At 30.7% G+C, this 19,708-nt stretch overlaps 1 protein-coding gene across 1 annotated transcript; it reads left to right on the top strand.

Moving 5' to 3' along the window:
- Positions 1-644: 644 nt before the first annotated feature.
- LOC135952084 (putative fatty acyl-CoA reductase CG5065) lies at positions 645-19,144 on the top strand. Its single transcript, XM_065501879.1, has 10 exons — positions 645-673; positions 10,988-11,067; positions 11,131-11,416; positions 11,481-11,631; positions 11,704-11,789; positions 11,847-11,956; positions 12,025-12,223; positions 12,298-12,484; positions 12,798-12,994; positions 18,886-19,144. Exons 2-10 carry the CDS (start codon positions 11,013-11,015, stop codon positions 19,106-19,108), a joined length of 1,494 nt encoding a protein of 497 aa, XP_065357951.1. The 5' UTR covers positions 645-673; positions 10,988-11,012; the 3' UTR covers positions 19,109-19,144.
- The last annotated feature ends 564 nt before the right edge of the window (positions 19,145-19,708 follow it).

Genomic DNA, 19,708 nt, shown 5'->3' on the forward strand with positions numbered 1-19,708 from the left:
CATAAATATAATTTGAAACTAAATTATAAAAGATAAAATAATGCAAATTTAAAGTTTTATTTAACACCTTAGCAATAAAGCTAGAACGATAGAATTTTAGCACATGATAACCCATATTTTTTTGAAAAATTAAAATTGGAATTAAAGCATATTAAAGGATACAAATTTTGAAGGACATTTTTGACATATTTTAATCCTGTCAGAATAAAATAAAAATAATACAAAATATTTTACAACTCTTCTTGGTCATTTGACACCAAACTTGGCATAATAGGGTAAGCAGAAGTATTTAAAAACATTTTTTTAAAAATGTGCTACTTTAAAATTTTAAAGTCCTTTTACAAGGAAACAGGATCACGAAATAAAAAACTGTGAACGCAGTTTTGCTTCACTCAATCTCTATTTTCAGACTTATATCATCTGGTTCGTATCTAATTTTGAGTGTTGGACGGTGTAATGTTTTAATTAAAATATATTATTATTATATTTATTAATAAACAAATTTGTTCAGTGCATTTGCATTTGTTCACAAAATATTTGAATTTGTTTAAAATAAAATTATTAAAATATATAAAACACAAACTATGGACAACTTATTGTAATAAATAATTCCATAATGCATTTTCAGTTGGATTACAGTGTTTGACAAGAACGGCCGCAATATTTTCAAATTGTAAATATGAAAGAAAAAATCATAATTTAAAAAAAAAAAAATTTTAAAAAATTTTAAAAGGATATTAATAAATTGTGCTGCAAAAGATTTGTGAAAATATTCAGTTTTGAAGCAAGATAAAACGATATTGAAATTAACAAATAAAATTACAAGTGAAGAACAATTAGTGCAAATACATATTTGAATATAATAAAGTATCTACAAAACTAATGCTAAATTATATAAAGAAAAGTTATAATATAACACCGTACGACACTCAATATTAGACGCGAACCGGATGATAAACGTCTGAAACAATAAATTAAATGGAGAAAAACTGCGTTTTCAGTTTTTCATTTCGTGACCCTGTTTCCTTTTAAAAGGACTTAAAATTTTCAGAGGAGTACATTTTTAAAAAAATGTTTTAAAATAATTCTGATCATCCTACTATGTCAAATTTGGTATCAAATGATGAAGAAGAGTTGTAAAATATTTCGTATTATTTTTATTTTATCCTGTAAGGATCAAAAGATGTCAAAAATGTCCTTTCAAATTTATATCCTTGAATATCCTTTTTGATGCCAATAATTTTTTTTTTTTAAATAGTGAGTTAAAGATCCAAACATTAAATACCACATGCCAAAATTTCATCCTTCTATCTTAACTACCTAAGTGTTAAAAAATATTTTAAATTTGAATTATTTGATTTTTTATATTTGATTTTAATATTTCATTCGAAAAAAATATAACAAAATCCGTCGTGAAAAGCAACGAAGAAGACTTTTTAATAAACAAGTAAAATGGTAGTAAGCCCGACCTTATGATATCCTACACCGGGTATATGATTATAAAGAGTTTTCTTTTGATATGAAACTTATTTGAATACACACATTTTCGGTAGTGGGCCTTATATGGGAGCTATGACTAATTATGGACCAATCGTCACAAAATTTGTTGGGATGAATTGCGAATATATGAAACATATTTGTGTTGAATTTTGTTTGGATACTGACATATTTCAGAGATTTATGTATATTAATGACAATTTCGAGAATGTTGCTTATGCGGGAGCTTGGAATATTGTTGATATATTGTCACGAAATTTGGTCGTGAGAGTTCGGCTTACATAAAACTTAATTGTGCTGAATTTGGTTTGAATATGTTTATAATTAAGATATTAATGAGAGCTTAACTATTTTCAAATAGGCCAATTGTATGGGGGCTAGGATAAATAATGGGCTGATTATAACCAAATTCAATAGCCTTTGTCCTTGGGGCAATATAAAGGTTTGTACCAAATTGGGGCAATATAAAGGTTGTACCAAAATGCGATTACAAGGTTTACATGGATGGACGGACATCGCTTAGTCGACTCAGAAAGTGATCCTGAGCAGTTTGGTATGTTTTAAGGTGTTGGGACAATATTTTTGTATGTTGCAAACAACAGCCCTAACCCATTACACCCACCCCACTATGGTGGTGTAGTTTATAAACATGCACTTTTCTTAATAAAACTTTTTCGTATACTAATAATTTTTTTTTTTATATTTCAATTTGACCTTTTTATATATAAAGGATGAAATTTTGACATTTAGAATATTTGGGTCTCTAACGCACTATTTTTTTAAAAGGAATTTATTGGCAATCTTAAAGGATATTAAAGGATAAACATTTTAAAGGATATTTTTGACATGTTTTGATCCTTACAGGATAAAATAGAGATAATACAAAATATTTTACAACTCTTCTTGTTCTTTTGACATATAATTTGTCATTGCTGGAATAGCAGGAGTATTTTTAAATGTTTTTTGAAAAATGTACTTCTTTGAAACTTTGAAGTCACAGTTTTTCTCCATTAAGTTTATAGTTTCAGACGTATATCATCCGGTTCGTGTCTAACGAATTTTTTTTTGCAAATATTTGAATATATTAAAGTATCTACAAAGCTAATACTAAATTATATAAAGAAAAAGTTATATATAATAAAACAAGTCAAAGTGCTCCTTATATTCGTCTATGTCGATTCTTACATATACTTCAATTTAGTAGAAAAAACCAACATTTATAAAAAAGAAATAAGTCTAAAAAAAAACATTTTTTGCGACACCAATTTTATATGAAAGCTATGCTACTAAAGAGTGTGTCTTAAACCTTAAACCGTTCAATATAAAACATTAAAATATTGGCATATTACTCGGTATTTATAAATTTGGTCCACTTACTCTTAAATCGGGCATGTCCTTGGTAGTGTTTATAAACCGGTTAACCGAAAAACCGAGTTTTCTTCGAAATATTGGTTTTTTGCGAATCGGTTAATTTATAAAGGTGATTTTCGTTTAACCGGTTTATCCGGTTTATATAACTCGGTTAATTGGTTTTTAAAATTTGGGACTAAAATGATGGTCTGGCTAGATTTTAGCAGCTTATAATAGATAGGACCCTTTTACTCCCACCAAATACAGAGCATTACCTTAGCGTCATGGATATTTGGCTTTGGTGTCAGTCAATTCAGCTGTTTGGTCGGGCAAGTAATGGTTCGGTGCAAAAATGTTTTTCTTTATAGCGTTCAAGGTCTATCGGCTTCAATACATAAATTTTTCAAACAACAAACGGACAGGCGCTTGAACCAGAATATATTTATTATATTTGAAATATAATAAATATATATATGTATATAGGGTCGCTAATGAATACATATTGTAGAAATTATAAACGGAATGACAAACTTATGTATGCATTAAGGTGAAGCGATAATGTATGAATTTTTTTTGGTTTTCAGTGGAATAGCGATATAAAGTTGCCTTTTAATGAGTAAGTTAAACGTACGAAAGATTACTTACCTATTTTGATATTTTTCATATGGTCATTAAACAACCTTATACTTTATAAACTTTATTTTATTTTGAATATAAATATTTTTATGTATTGTTGATTAATATAATTATATCTAATAATTAAAAAAACACATTTGTACCTGAAAAACTAAATTCATATTTCATACGTTTTACAAACAACATATGCCGAAGTGGGTATTTTTTTACCCAATCCACAAAATCGTACTTGTAGCTTAGGAAAATGGGCCTAATCACTTGGTTATTTTTTTTTACTGATAGACGACATCCAAGGCTACTAGACATAAAGAGAGCATTGGAGATTTCCACTCCCCTCGTGTTATAGATCCATTTAGTTTTGTATTATTATAATGATGAGGGGGCACCTCTATATCTACGATCCACAAAATGAAATTTTTTGTGTATATTTAGGAGTCAAAAAAGCAACTATTAAGAGGTATTCCAAAGCGATTACGAAAAAAAAAATAAAAATCGCTCCTCTCTAATATACATACGTGTACGTACTTGAGCTTTGGATAGCTTAGAAATTTTTCTTCAAAGTTCAATTCATACGTAAATATAATTATAAATTTCAATAACATACATATTTGTATATACATAGACTAAAATAAACTACTACTACTTGTAATGCAATTATTCATGAAACTATATTAATAAACAACAAAGCAAATCATGCCAAATTTGTCTTAAAGACAGCCAAAGCAAATCATCAACGACCCACAGTGGTATGAGAAAAAAAAGAGGGAAACAAATCAGTAACTTTTAAACCCTTAGTCCGATTTGAATGAAATTTCTCATGCATAAAAATAGGAAGTGATGTCGAGTTTAAGTTTTGAATTTGGATCTCCTGAGCAAACCAGGAGCAGGGCCAGGGGTCCCCAAAGTAGGACACCTCGGGTATATTCAATTTTAAAAATTATACTATTTCTTCGTTTGTGTTCCGATTTCAAAAAAATTATATAATCTTCTTGCCAAGCACTATATAAAACCTCGTCGTAGCTATCAATTATCTCTTATAGCTTAGGAGATATTCGCATTTGAAAATTAAATGTTCAACATTTTTACCCACCCTACTCCAGTTTTTTTGATGACCGCGGTTCCAAATATTTCACAATTTTCTCTATTTGCCTCTTTTATAGGACTAACGCCAGATGTATATATCAAATAAAGAAATAATTGTTTAAAAATCATAACTGAATCCAAAGTTACATGCATTTGAATTTAAAAAATTTGAAAAAGGCGTTTTTTCGCAATTTTTTTTTGGGGAAAAAGTACTTTTATTTTTTTTTAAGTTATCTAAACAATTTTTAAGAGGATATATAATGAATTTGTACATTTTGAAAAGCTAGCTTTACATCAAATATTTTAAATGAAAATAAATTTATAATTTTTGATACCGAGGGGACCAGGCACATTCCAATAATGCCTATTTTTTTTATGTAAAATTCAACTTTAGGGCAAAAATTCTCAAATCACATAGTCGATATCAAAATATCGTAACCTATTTTAGATGGCCCAATATGTTCTTAATTATTTTGTAAAGGGTTCCGATAACCCCGCCCCTGGTATGGATATTATAGCCAAAAAAAGAAAAAATCCCATTTTTGGGATTTTTCAAGACTTTTTTGAGAATTGCGGAATACTTGATAACAAAATTTCAAAATTTGTTTTTATTTTTCAATTTTAAATAGAAAAGTCTACATAACTGTGAAATTTCATTAAAAAATATTCATAAATAAAAATTTTATTTCAATTTGAAAAATTTGTATCTATGCAAACACGCAATAAAAAGCATTTTTTGTCATATTTTTCAAAATAGTATTCCATCAATATTTTAATTGTCAAAAGTTATATACATTTTTGAAAAGTAGACAAAATCCTCTATCCACTGATATATAACATGTCTACCTTATGTTTTTTACATGGCAAATTTATTAGGGAAAACTTAACAACTCGCTGAGAATTTACCTAACATAGAAGTTCATAGAAAAGCATGTTGCCTACATAACAACATTTTTATGAATGTAAATAACAGTGTAAATTCTCAGTGACAATTTTTGGGAAATGTAACGACATTTTCCTAAAAGTTTCACTAGATTTGTGCAAGACTACAAGAGTGTAAATTGTGCTCATATTGTTACGCTGTTGTCCGTGGCTACAGCTGTCGCTTATATATTCCTTGAGGACATTATATGAGATTAAAGCCCGCATATTGTCGTTATCCAAAGTCACATTGACTTTTTCGAACCACAATTTTACAGACAACAATGTCTTGCTTTTGAGCCATACATGGGCACACTGCATTATATTTCTAATGCATTAAGCATTACAGTATTCATAATTCATAATGCATAATGGATTTCAATTTACTGATACTGATATTTTTCAGTATTCAGTAAAAATTTATTGAATACAGTTTTTTTACTGAAAAAGTGACCATCTATGTTTTCGTCAGCTATTTTATGGGCTAATCTATTGGCGGACATTTAATCTACTATAGTCAGCGAAGTTCAATGCTGACGATAGATCTAGATAGAAATAATTCATGACTTTCTAGTTTTAGTTTTACATATTAATAAATCATTGCGGCGGCGGTTTACTAAAAGTACACTATATATATTGAAGCTCGAAATGAATAAGCAATCTCTTTGATTACACTTTGCAACAGGGAAAAAACACACGATCATGACTGTATAGGTTCGACTCTATTACCAAAGTAGTTTGTCCATTTTGGTGACCGATTTCTTTTATGGCCCCTAAAGTTTCTGAAAATCAGTGGGGCCTCTAAAAAAGGTGTTCCAGTTTTTGATTAACAGCTAATTCAGACTTTGTGATACGGCTTACCTTTATATGGCAATAACACAGCTAAGAGTCCGCTAAATAAATTTTGTTAAAATTTTCTTCCAAAAAATAGCTTTTTGCTGCACTTTTGTTGAAAAAATATAGGAAGAAAATAGCACATAAAGATCACTATGTACCTTAACAATTTATGTTTTTACTTTTTTGACGCTAAAACAAAGATTTTTTGTTAAAATAGTATGATCAAGTCCACATTTCTATGTTGTTCTGTATTTGTTTACTCGGCTGAGGTGTTCGGAATTGGGATCAGAGGGTGGACCCTCAATGTCACACATTTAAAAAAAAAATCACCAAAAAGCCATTTATGATCCGAATGAATTGAAATTTAAAATATAGAAAGTCCTTGAGAAGGTCTACAAAAAATATGCTTTTATCTGTAGGTTATCTCTTTTAGTTCAAGAGATATTTAGGTTTATTTTTAAATTTTGCTCGGTCTTTTTTTCGTATTTTATATATGATGGGCCTACGAAAGGTCGAAATTTGTTTTTTATATATGACGTATATTTGCCATAAAAATCTAAAGACAATAAAACAAACCTGATAATAAGTATTTCGTCCCTATAAATAGTTACACGCATCCAAAGTTGAAGCACCTTTTTATATATTTCAACTTTGTATGCGTGTGTTTTTTAATTTTTTTCCCAAAAAAGTCCTCAAATTTTTTCTTTTATAAAAAACTAATTTTCGGGACTATATACATTTTTTTATGATATGAAAAAAGAGAATTTAAGGCAAAAACGTAGAAAGTAAAATTTGGCTAACTAAAGCGGACATTGTACCCCCCTGTAGCCCTATCCAAACTTGGCCAATTTTGAACCAAATTTGTGTAAAAAATTCTAAAAACGCAAAGCACCGATCCTCAAAAACTTGTCATATTTGTATAGCCCTATATGTTGTTAATATACATACAAAACGTTTTTACTATCTGTAAATAACGTCAAAGTGGCCTATTTTCTAAAAAAACTAATTTCTTGGAACACATTTTCCCCGTTTTAGGAATTTCGGTATTTGAAAACAAAGAATGACCATTGACTTAAGAACATTTAGATCTATGTTACTTCCAAATTTTATTGTGATGTCTGTAACTGTTAAAATTTTACATTAATTAAAAATTTTTATTTTTCTTGATGAAACATCACCATTTTAAAATATTGTTAGTTTTTAAAGTAAATGACGTCCGAAAAAACACAAAATTAATTCATTCCACAAAACTGGCAATCTTCAAGTCATAAGGTTTTCACCAATATCAAAAACTTATATAAAAAGGTTATATTTACTCTTCAGAAGCTCCACAAGCTCCTTGTCCACTTTAAAACATTTTAATGTTTTTTCATATCTTGCATCAAGCTGCGTGAACAAGATTGGATAAATCATACCGATAATGATTTGCCCATTCTTCGTTATTCCAGCACAATAGAGACAATTTTTAACAAAACATTTTGGTTTTAGGGTCAAAAAATAGTAAAAAAAAACTAAAATTTTTAAGCTACAAAGTGAATTTTGACAGCTATTTAGAGTACCTAGATATATTCAGATTGCATTGATATGTTCACAAGAGTTCTTCAAATTTACCGTAGCCACAACTTTGCTAAATATTGTTAGTGAAAAATTAGGAGTCCCTAGAAGTTATTCTAAAAAAAGTAAAAAAAAAAATTTTCTTCCTATATTTTTTCAACAAAAGTGCACGAAAAAGCTATTTTTTGGAAAAAGTATTTTAACAAAATTTATTTGGCGGACTCTTAGCTATATTATTGCCATATAAAGTTAAGCCGTATCACAAAGTTTGAATTGGGTGTTAACCAAAAACTGATGACACCTTTTTAGAAGCCACACTGATTTTCAGAAACTTTGGGGGCCCATAAAAAAAAATCGGTCACCAAAATCGACAAACTGAGTATAGGGTTTTACTACCCTTTGGTAGTAGAGTCGAACCTTTACTGTCATGACCTTGTGGTTTTCCAAAAGTCTTCATTTGTTGCATAGTGTTATTTATCAAAATCAGTTTCATATCCATGATATTTTTTGATATTTTAATAACACTGTCCAACAAATTGAAACTTTTTGAATGGAACAGAATAGCGGCCATATAATTCTGAAAGGGTATGTTGAGCAGATCTTTTTTGTAAAATAAACTTATAGTCCAGCTGGTCTGAATTTTTTTTACAATGTTTCAAAGTTTTATAACTGTAAAAAATGTTGTAAGTTAATGTATTAGATAATTATTGTCAGATTTATATTGTAAAGTTTTATGGGGATTATTTTTGTGGAAGATCTTAACCTACTCTACTCGACCCGAGAGTAGAGAAAAAGGTACTTTCAAAATGGACATTTAAGGTCACCAAAGATATCAAAATTTTTACGTTCAATTATCAAAATTACACGCCACCTCGGGTCTCACATTTTTTAAAAAAATCGCCAAAAATCCAAGTATGATCTGAATCACATACACACGCATGTATATTATCTCTTTTAGTTCAAGATATATTTAGGATTATTTATTTTTGTTTAATTCACTCGATCTTTTTTGATTCTTTTTAGATATGGTGAGTCGAAATTTTTTGTAAAAATATCAGCTATAAAATACTGAATAAAATCTATTTTATTACAAATAGTTATATGGTCCGAAAGGATAACTTAATACAAAAGCGTGTAAAGTAAAACTTGGCTAATTTAAGCGGAGCTAGTCGCCCTCAGACCTATCCAATCTTAGGCAAATTTAAAAAAATTTAGATTTCAGTAAAAAATTCTAAAAAGGCAAAGCTCCGATCCTCAAAAAAGCTCCACATTTGTATAACCCTGTATCCTGTAATTTTACGTGGTAAATAACTTCACAGTAGGCACATTTCTTGAAACACATTTTCCCCGATTTAGGAATTTTTGTATTTGAAAATAAAATTTTTCAAAAATTATAATGCCATTGATTTAAGGACATTTGGATCTCCTTAAGGACTATTTATATTTTAAATTTCAGCTCATTCGGATCATACTTGGATTTTTGGCGATTTATTAAAAAAAATGTGAGACCTGAGGTGGCGTGGAATTTTGCTAGTAAAGCGCTTTATTTACAACTTTTGTATCTTGGGTGACCCCCACTTAAATTTTCCGGCAAACATTTTCGTGAAATATTTTAATCCTTAAATATCCTTTTTGAAAGGACTTTTTTGATTTTCTCGAAAAAAGGGTAAAACTGAGCCCTAAAGAGAGGAGATAGAGGGTTAAGATCTTCCATAAAAATGATCCCCATAAAATTCCACAATATAAATCTGACAATTAGAATTCTCTTAGACATTAACTTAGAGCATTTTTTTAGTTAGTATAATGCTCCCATTGATCAAAAAACTAAAATTTTGACCCACGGTAAAAAATAAGTTTATTCTACTCAACATGCCCTTTCAGAATTACACGGTCGCTATTCTGTTTCAATCAAAACGTAGCAATTTGTAGGACAGTGTAATTATTTTTTTATTTTCTTAATTTAAAGATTGTTAGTTATTTAAATGGATAATAATATTTCGTTTAATAGTATCAACATTTAATGTGAAATCTATAAAGTTGAACTTTTCGTTAAAATTACAACATAATTTTCTAAACGGATCTTCCATTTCGTAATTTGTTCGGAAAGTTTTAACATAAAGTGGTTTATTAAATCGTAATGAGCGTTGAGGAACATTTAATGATATCTTACTTAAAAGAAAATCGGATAAAACATTTCCATTTAAAAGAATTAAAAGAAATGTAACATTAAGCATAATTCTTCGGCTTTTTAATGTTGGCAGTCGAATTAAAGCAAGTCGTGAAGAATATAATGCAAGCGAAGAATATCCTCGATAAACATCTCTTAAACAAAATAGTAAAAATTGTTTCTGGACAGATTCGATACGATCAATGTCAACATTATAGTAGGGGTCTCACACTATTGAGCCATACTCTAAAATCGGTCTTACAAGTGACGTAAATAATGTTTTAGTGATGAAGGGATCATTAAATTCCTTTGCCAATCGTTTGATAAAAGCTAAGATTCCTCTAGCTTTGTTAACAGCCATCGTTATATTTTGTATGAAGCTTAATTTTCCATCTAACAAAATACCAAGATCCATAATTGCTTTTATCGACTCTAGTTTATAACCACCGATATAGTAGTGATCAAAAACATCATCTTCTCGAAAAAGTCATGTGCTTGCATTTTTTCAGCTTTAGTTCCATTAAAATGGCTGCACCAATTATAAAAATTATCCAAGTCCTTCTGAAGATAAATATGATCTGGTGAATTTTTGAGGCTTAAAAATACTTTAACATCATCTGCGAACATCAATACATTCGAATAGTCCATAGGTCCATAATTAGTCACAGCTCCCTAATAAGGTCCACTTCCGAAAACCATTTTAACGAGCATAGAAATCTTGCTAGGCAAATAAAATTCTAAATAAATATGTTGCATATTTTCTGAAGACATACTACCTAATTTTGATCGGTCCATAATTAGTTATAGTCCCATATAAATTTTAAAGAAAACTGTTTATAATCATATACTTGACCGAGCTTGATCGCATATACTTTCTTACTTGTTTTTAGCATATATTCCTAAATGAATCCAAGTTAAATATTATCTTCCCTTTCATTACAGTAAACGAAAAGTCCACAATACCAACATGCTTATAGCTGACTTTTTTGCAGATCGTGAAATATTCATAACCGGTGGAACAGGTGAATAATACCTATAAATAATACTATTTACGAAATTATTGAAATTCAAATTTCTATTTACAGGTTTTCTGGGCAAATCCTTGATAGATAAACTTTTACGCGACTGTCCAAAAGTCAAAGTACTCTACATATTGCTGAGAGGAAAGCGATCAGTTGGTGTAGAGCAACGTTTAGAGGAGTTAAAAAAGAGCAAAGTATTTGATCGCATACATGAAGAGTGTCCGGAGGTGCTAAATAAATTGCATGCCATACAAGGCGACAGCCAAGAATTGGGTTTAGGCATAAAACCCAGTGATCTGGAATTGTTGAAAAATGTCAGCCTGATTTTTCACATGGCGGCCAATGTTAAGTGAGTGATCATGGAATATGAGAAAAAGAGAAAATGATTTACAAAATTTATTATATATTCTCAGATTCGATGATCCATTGCGCAGTTCAATATTACTGAATACTCGAGGCACTTGGGAACTGGTGAAAATTGCGGAAAAACTCAAGAATCTATTGGCTTTTATACACTGTTCGACTGCCTACTGTAATCCATTTGAGGATGTTGTAGAAGAGAGGGTAAGTTTAGCTGAAGATTGTTAAGGTTTTGACAAGTTTTTGTAATGCTATGGATTTTCAATGTATTTAAAGGTTTACAAAATGCCGGTGGATTGGCGTAAGGCCATCAAAATAGCTGAAACGTATGATGAAAATACTATCAATGCATTGTGTTCGAAGTAAGAGACATATTAATACTCTTTGTTAAATATTTTATTGTTGATTTATTTTGTTAGATATACAGGGCATTATCCCAATACTTATACATTTACTAAGAATCTAAGTGAGCAAATTATTCAGGAATATTCTAGCAAATTACCCATGTGCTTATTTCGTCCTTCAATTGGTGAGTGTTTACTTTGGCAATTCCAAAAATTTGCTTCTAAATTTAAAGTTTTCCCTTAACGTTTTTAGTAATGAATGCCATAAAAGAACCTGTTGCCGGTTGGGTCGATAACATGAATGGACCCTTAGCCGGTATGGTGGCCCTAGGTGTTGGCATTTTACCCATAGTATGCACAAGTCCTACGATAACCATGGATTGTATACCAGTTGATATGGTAACTAAATTAACAATTGTGGCGGCCTACAAACGTGGCTTGCAGACCCTTCGGTAAAATTCACTACTTACTTAATAAGAAACAATTGTATAAACTATAGCTTATATAATTTCTTGTAATCAACCAGAAAAGAACCTGTTCAAAATAGCATGGAAGTTGTAAATTGTGCTGACGGTGGTGATCTTTTCAGTTTAAGCATGGATCGTTGTGTTTCATTTTATTCACGAGCAATTAAAAAAAGTCCCATGGAGAATTGCATTTGGTACTATGGACCTCCATGGCTAACATCATGTTACTACAATTTTGCATTAAATGTAGGATAATTTCACATTTTTTTTATTTAAATGCAATTGGGGTATTCACACGGTCTGCTATTAGTGATATTGTCATAATGTCCTAATATATTTATAATAGTTGTTGTTGTGTTTTAAACAAAAAAAAGTATTATTTTATGACAAAACAATAAACACAGTTCAAATAGTTTTATTAGTTTAGAACTTTTTTGTTTGAAACTCAATAAAAATTTTATTAAACTATCATAATATATTAGGACGTAATGACCAAATAGTAGACCGTCTGAATACCCCAAATATATTTCTGTTACTCATATATGCAATTTATTTTCAGATGTTTACCAAAAATATTCCGATGGCCTTGTTAATCGATAGTATTTTGCGTTTAATGGGTCGTGAGCCATTGATGTTAAAAAATTCTCGCCGTATTATGTACGCGATGAAGGCCACCTACTTCTTTGCCACGAAAGAATATAAAATGATTAATAAAAATATGTTGGATTTGGAGAAATGCATACCGGAAAGTGAATTGTAAGTAAAATTTTTGTAATAAAGTGGGATATTGATATAACAATGCTCCGTCTGTCTCGAAAGTTTCTCGATATAGCTGTTCTGAAACCAAATTAATTGAGTTATTAGACAATTGAGCGGTAAGATGTCACCTGAATGCCATCATATGCGGGTTTGGGTTCGGAGTTTAAAATAGACACAATAATTCTCTAATTGAGATCTTTGATTTTGGTCTTCACTATAGAATATTAACTACTTTGGGGCTTATAGGTGACTTTTATGCAACAGTGCTTTTGTATTTTTTACAGCCTTCCACACGCAGAGAATAAACGTGGTTTGGCATGTTTACAAAATATCTTTACATTTAATAATATTTTGTTCTCACCACTAGTACTTACAATGTTTTTGCATTAGTGTTTATTGATAGTGTTTATCTAAGCTATGATATGTTTAAATATAAAGTTTGAGTTTCTGTAATTCTCATTCAATCTATAGTTTTATTTGTATACATTTCAGGAATTTATTAATAATATTTAAATTGGGGATTGGTATTCCAAAAAATTACTTTTAATGATAATATAAATACTTTGGATCATAATATAATTTCATTAGGATTTTGATTATTTTGGGTCATATGATTGCTTTCGATCATAATATGATTACTTCAGAATATATTATGAGCATTACGATTATATTTGATCATAACATGATATTTTTTGGTACTAATAATGATCATAATATGTTAGCACTAGAATCATAATATGTTGCTCTTAGATTATGTTTACCACAACCACGTTTTTTCTCTGCGTACATCTGCTATCTATATAAAACACAAAAAATATTTCTACGTATGTCCGTTATAGATTCTGAAACTAACCAACCGATTAGCTCCAAAACGGTTTCATTGAAAAGGTAGTTTTCTGAAGATGGTTTTAGACACCATTAAGTCTATTCGATTTTTCGATTTTTCCCACGAACATTTTTCCCAAATTGGCAAAACATAAACTATGTTTTAAAGAATGTACAGCAAAGAGTTAATACGGTATAAAAATGTTTAGTATAAAACCCCACTATAAGGATTTTTATCGTAGTAGCACACGCTGCACAGTGGTATGAGAATAAAAAAAAGTAATAAATCTGTAACTGTACAAATGGAAAAATAAAAACAAATTTTGAAATTTGTAATCAAGTATCCCGCAATTCCCAAAAAAATCTTGAAAAATCCCAAAAATGGGATTTTTTCGTTTTTTGGCTATAATATCCTTAATAGGGACGGGGTTATCGGAACCCTTTACAAAATAATTAAGAACTTATTGGGCCATCTAAAATAGGTTACTATATTTTGATGTCGAGTATGCGATTTGAGAATTTTTTCCCTAAAGTTGAATTTTACATAAAAAATAGATATTTTTTGAATGGACCTGATCCCGTCGATATCAAAAATTATAAACGTTTTTTTCATTTAAAATATTTGGCATAAAGTTAGCTTTTTAAAAAGTACAAATTCATTATACATCCTCTTAGAAAATTTTTAGATAACTTAAAAAGAATAAAAGTACTTTCTACCCAAAAAAATTGTGAAAAATCGCCTTTTTTAATTTTTTTATATTCAAATGCATGTAACTTTGGACTCAGTCATGATTTTTAAATCATGACTGAGAATATTTGGAACCGCGGTCACCAAAAAACTGGTGTAGGGTGGGTAAAAATGTTGAAAATTAAATTTTCAAATGCGAATATCTCCTAAGGTATAACAGATAATTGATAGCTACGACAAGGTTTTATGTAGTGCTCGATGAGGAGATTCTGTATGTGTAATTTTTTAAATCGGAACACAAACGAAGAAATAGGATCATTTTAAAAATTGAACTTTCCGGAGGTGTCCTACTTTGGGAACTCCTGGTCCCGCTAATGGTGGGGTCATGAGGTCCAAATTCAAAACTTAAAGTCGACTACACTTCCTCTTTTTTTATTCTCATACCACTGTGCGCTGGATATCCGCTAGCAGACTATATTCTGTATTCCTATTTGAGATTGTTTCGAGATTAACTAGTTTATTATTCTTTAAGGCGACACGTAATATTTTTTCTCACTTTAGGCTCGGTCGATGCCAATGGGATCCGTGGTATCAAACGTCTTCTGCTTTGTAATTTCCTTTAAGTATTGTTGCTTCGATGACGTTATTTATCAGGTTTTTTACCGCAAGTCGGGTTCCATTAAATAGACGTGGTTGGTTTATGTTTCGTAACATTATGATTACCGATTCCACTTTCAGTTGGAATCGGAATCCACCGATGTGTACATCATCAATTCGATAGCAATTTCACTTTGAATCTTAATATTCGACGGGAAATTGAATACAGCCTGTTCAAATGTCAACCGGGATTTTGCCGTTGTCAATGTCCAGCAATTGTTTGGAAAATAGTTCTCCAGGTTGATCGTTCTGCAGCTAGACAGGCATTTTCACAGTTATTTAGAGTTTCTTGACGTGTTTCCACAAAACGAACGACTTCATTAAGTTGATCGGCTGGCGTTGACCGTGCAATCACTTTCAATGTTTTCAACGTTTTGTTTAATGCCTTCAAAGACTTTTTATGAGACATTGTACACTCATTCCAAACAATCAGTTTGCATTGCTGCAACTCTTTGGCCATCGCACTGTTCTTGGAAATGTTGGATTTTCATTGATTTGCATATTCAATGCCAACGTAGCTGCAATTCCTGATGAATCAAGTGCAATATCATTCTGCGAACCTATCGTTGCCAAAATCAATGCGATCAAAATAGTTTTTCCAGTTCCACCGGGAGCGTCCAAAAAAAATACCTCCAGTTCTATGTTTCACAACTTTCATAAAAGTGTCGTACGTATATTTTTGTTGTATCTTCAACAGTGGAACGTTTGTTCTAACTGATTCCCTCAAGGCATCACAATCATATTGTTTTTCGCATCGAAACTCTTAATTAAATGCGTCGCGCATCACACAGTGGTTTAGAATCTTTTTTTTTTGGAAATAATTCGGTATCTCGGGAACTATTGGAGATATTATTACAAAATTTCACATGGTAAGAGCTGATGTGTTTTTGAGTTGAATTACATTTGTTCAGCTTCCTAGGGGTAATACGGGCCAGTTTGTGCCCCCTCAAACTTGGTCACCTCGGGTCTCAAATTTTTAAAAAAATCCCCAAAAATTCATTTATGATCCGAATGAGCTGAATACGCTGAATACGTATTGTGTGGTTTATTTATTTTTTTTTATTTAATTTTGCTCGATTTTTTCTTGTTTTTTAGATATGGCGGCCCTACGGAGGGTCGAATTTTTTTTCAAGATCTTCTCAAGGACTATTTATATTTTAAATTTCAGCTCATTCGGATCATAAATGAATTTTTGGGGATTTTTTTTTAAATTTTGAGACCCGAGGTGATCAACTTTGAGGGGGCACAAACTGGCCCGTATTACCCCTAGGAAGCTGTAATAATATCTCCAATAGTTCCCGAGATACCGAATTATTTCCAAAAAAAAAAGTTTCTAAACCACTGTGCATCGGACGATTGCAAGCAGTCATGCCTAACTCAGATATTATCTAGTTCGACATCATCAAGAACATGTCCGCAATTAATATCAAAGCTTCGTTGTTAATTCCCTCGCTCAAATTTGGATTTGATGTTCTAATACACATCTGATGCAAAATATCAGCACACATGGCATCTTTGTATTTGCTCTACAAATCAGTCGGTTTGGATGTGAAGCATTCAGTCATAATTATCGAATACAATGTTCGTATTTGGTGAGCATTTGACAGCATCTCCGAGTGTGTATTCCCAATGAGTGTCATTCTCTAAAAATCGCAAGCGATGATATGCTTCTTTATATGTGTCACACATTTTAGATATATCAAAAACGCTCACTTTTTTCGATATATCTAAAAGGTGTCAACTTAATTCGATTATTACGAACATTAAAAAAATAGCCAAATCGGTAAAGCCGTTTTCCGATATTAGCTATATCGAAAAGGTCAATTTTTCTTTCAGTAAAAATATAAATTGGATTAGTACGAACATTTAAAAAAAAAATAGCCAAATCGGTACAGCCCTTTTCCGATTTTAGATAATTCCAAAAAAGTGGGCGTGGTAAGTTTTTCTTTCAGTAAAAATATAAATTGGATTAGTACGAACATTTAGAAAAAAATTTGCCAAATCGGTGCAGCCGTTTTCCGATTTTAACTACATCGAAAAAAGTGGGCATGGTAAATTTTTATTTCCGTAAAAACCTAAATTGGACTATGACGAACATTTTAGAAAAAAAATGGTTCAAATCGGTCCAGCCGTTCTCAACTGATGTAATTACCAACGAACGACATTTGATTTTTATTTATTATCGAATATCTGGAGAACTATAATAGTGAGCTTCTCAAATTTTTTTGGAGATTTTTTTGTTGACACTGAACGTAGTTGAGAACAACAACTAAACGTAGTTCGAAACAAGGAATATTATTATCGATTATTCTGGTAGCTAATATAAACAGAGTTTTCATACTTCGTTTAAATTGATTTGTGGCCAGTATCCGTTGTTTGTCTTAAAGTGAGGGGCATCGGAACGAGTTGGGTAACCTGTCTCAAATTCAGTTAAATGTACACTTTGCACTTTGTTATTTTGGTATGAATACCATTAGACGTATTACAGATGGGTGGTATCAGAACATACAAAGTAAATAGTTATTTTCGAATATCTAAAAAACGTTCATTTCTAGAGTCTTCTAATTTTTATACCCTACACCACCATAGTGGGGAGGGTATTATGCGTATGTACAGATGTTTGTAACGCCCAAAAATATTAGTCTACCACCCAACTTAAAGTATACCGATCGACTTAGAATCACTTTCTGAGTCGAGTACAGGTCGCAATTTTGAAGATATTTCGATGAAATGTGGTACATATTATTTTTTCGGCTCAGGGACCAAGCCTATTGAAACTGGCTGAAATCGGTCCATTATTTCACCTAGCCCCCATACAAATGTCCTCCCGATATTGGACTTTATCCGTCATAAATGTTTAATTTACATATGTATCTCCACAAATTCCGCTCCAAATAAGTTTTATATACACAAAATTCATGTCACCAAATTTTGTTACGATCGGTCCATAATTAGTCATAGCTCCCATATAGACCCACTTCCGAAAATCACTTTAACGTGCATAAATCGCTAAAAATATTGGTATACACACAAAATTCAACATAGTTAACTTTAATATAGACACAAATCACACGACCTAATTTCATGATGATCGGTCCATAATTGATCATAGCCCCCATATAAGGCCCACTTCCGAAAATCACTCAAAAATATAAATTATTGAAATTTTAAAAGAAAAATTTGTTTGCTCTTTTACTTAGTGTAGGGTATTATATGGTCGGGCTGGACCGACCATACTTTCTTACTTCTTTATAAATAACTTTCCTATCATTGTAAGTAGTTTGACTAAAATAAGGTTGGAAACTTGCCCACTGTAAAAACATATGAAATTATAGCGGTGCTAACATCTTAAGATAAGTATCAAGATTTTTTAAAATCTCAGGATATTTTTTTTGCTTTGAAGGGCAATTTAAAACTAAAAAAACTTTCGGTATTAATTATATGCATTTAATCTTCTTTATATATACATATAATTAACTGAACTCCTCCTTATCTGCTGGGCCTATTTTGATGAAATTGTGTGTGTGTGTTTCAGTGGTTTCCTGAATGGTTAAAATCACAATTCATCTATATATGTAGGTACAATGGGCGTGGCACCTCCCATTTGAGATAAATATTAATTCGAAATAAAAAATGGCTTCAAATTTAGGCTTATAATTGTGACAATATATTGCAATATTTGAAATTCAAATACTATTTTTATTTCCTTTCATTTCAGTGAAACTTATCAAATTATAAAGGATGCTAAGAATACTGATTTCATGGAATATTTCAATAATGTTGTGAGAGGTGTTAAATACAATTTCTTCGATCAACCTATGCAAGCGACTGAAGCCACCCATAAACGTTTCAAGGCCTTGGTTATTGTTAATAAGATTATAAATGGTTTATTATATGCATTATTTGTACGTTATTTATGGTCAATTGCTTCAAAATATTAATATGACAAACACAATTTTAAATAAATCTGGATGAGGATAAAATTATTTGTTTCAATTAAGTCTTTAGTTTTCTTAAATAATGATTTGAACAACATAAGTTGTAAATCGAAATCGACAAAGAAAATTGCTACAGGAAGTATTGTTATTCTTCAGCTGCTTTGGAATAACTTTGCAGATATAAACTTTAGGATTAGTATATCATATATTATATAGGTCTATAGCTTAAGCAAGAGTTGACCATTTTCAGATTGAATATTTGATATTTCTACTTTAAAAACATAAAAAAATGGTCAAAATCAAAAGTAAAAAAAGAAAATCAGTAAACACATTCACATTACTACTTACTTAATACAAATTCAATGACCATGTCCATGCACTTTTCTTTACCTTTCAAAATGTGGTAGCGCTCTGCAACTATATACTTACTTACATATATATATATCTTACAATCACATTTTAAAGACAAGCAAAAGAAGGCAGAGCTTTATCAGGAAACCTATAAAAATAAACAAAATAATAAAAAAAAACTACAATGAAAAGCCCAGACTTAAAACCAACCATGTAACAACGTTTTTAAAGCTAAAACGAACATGAACCAGA

This window comes from Calliphora vicina, chromosome 2, assembly GCF_958450345.1.
Source record: "Calliphora vicina chromosome 2, idCalVici1.1, whole genome shotgun sequence".
NCBI lineage: Eukaryota > Metazoa > Arthropoda > Insecta > Diptera > Calliphoridae > Calliphora > Calliphora vicina.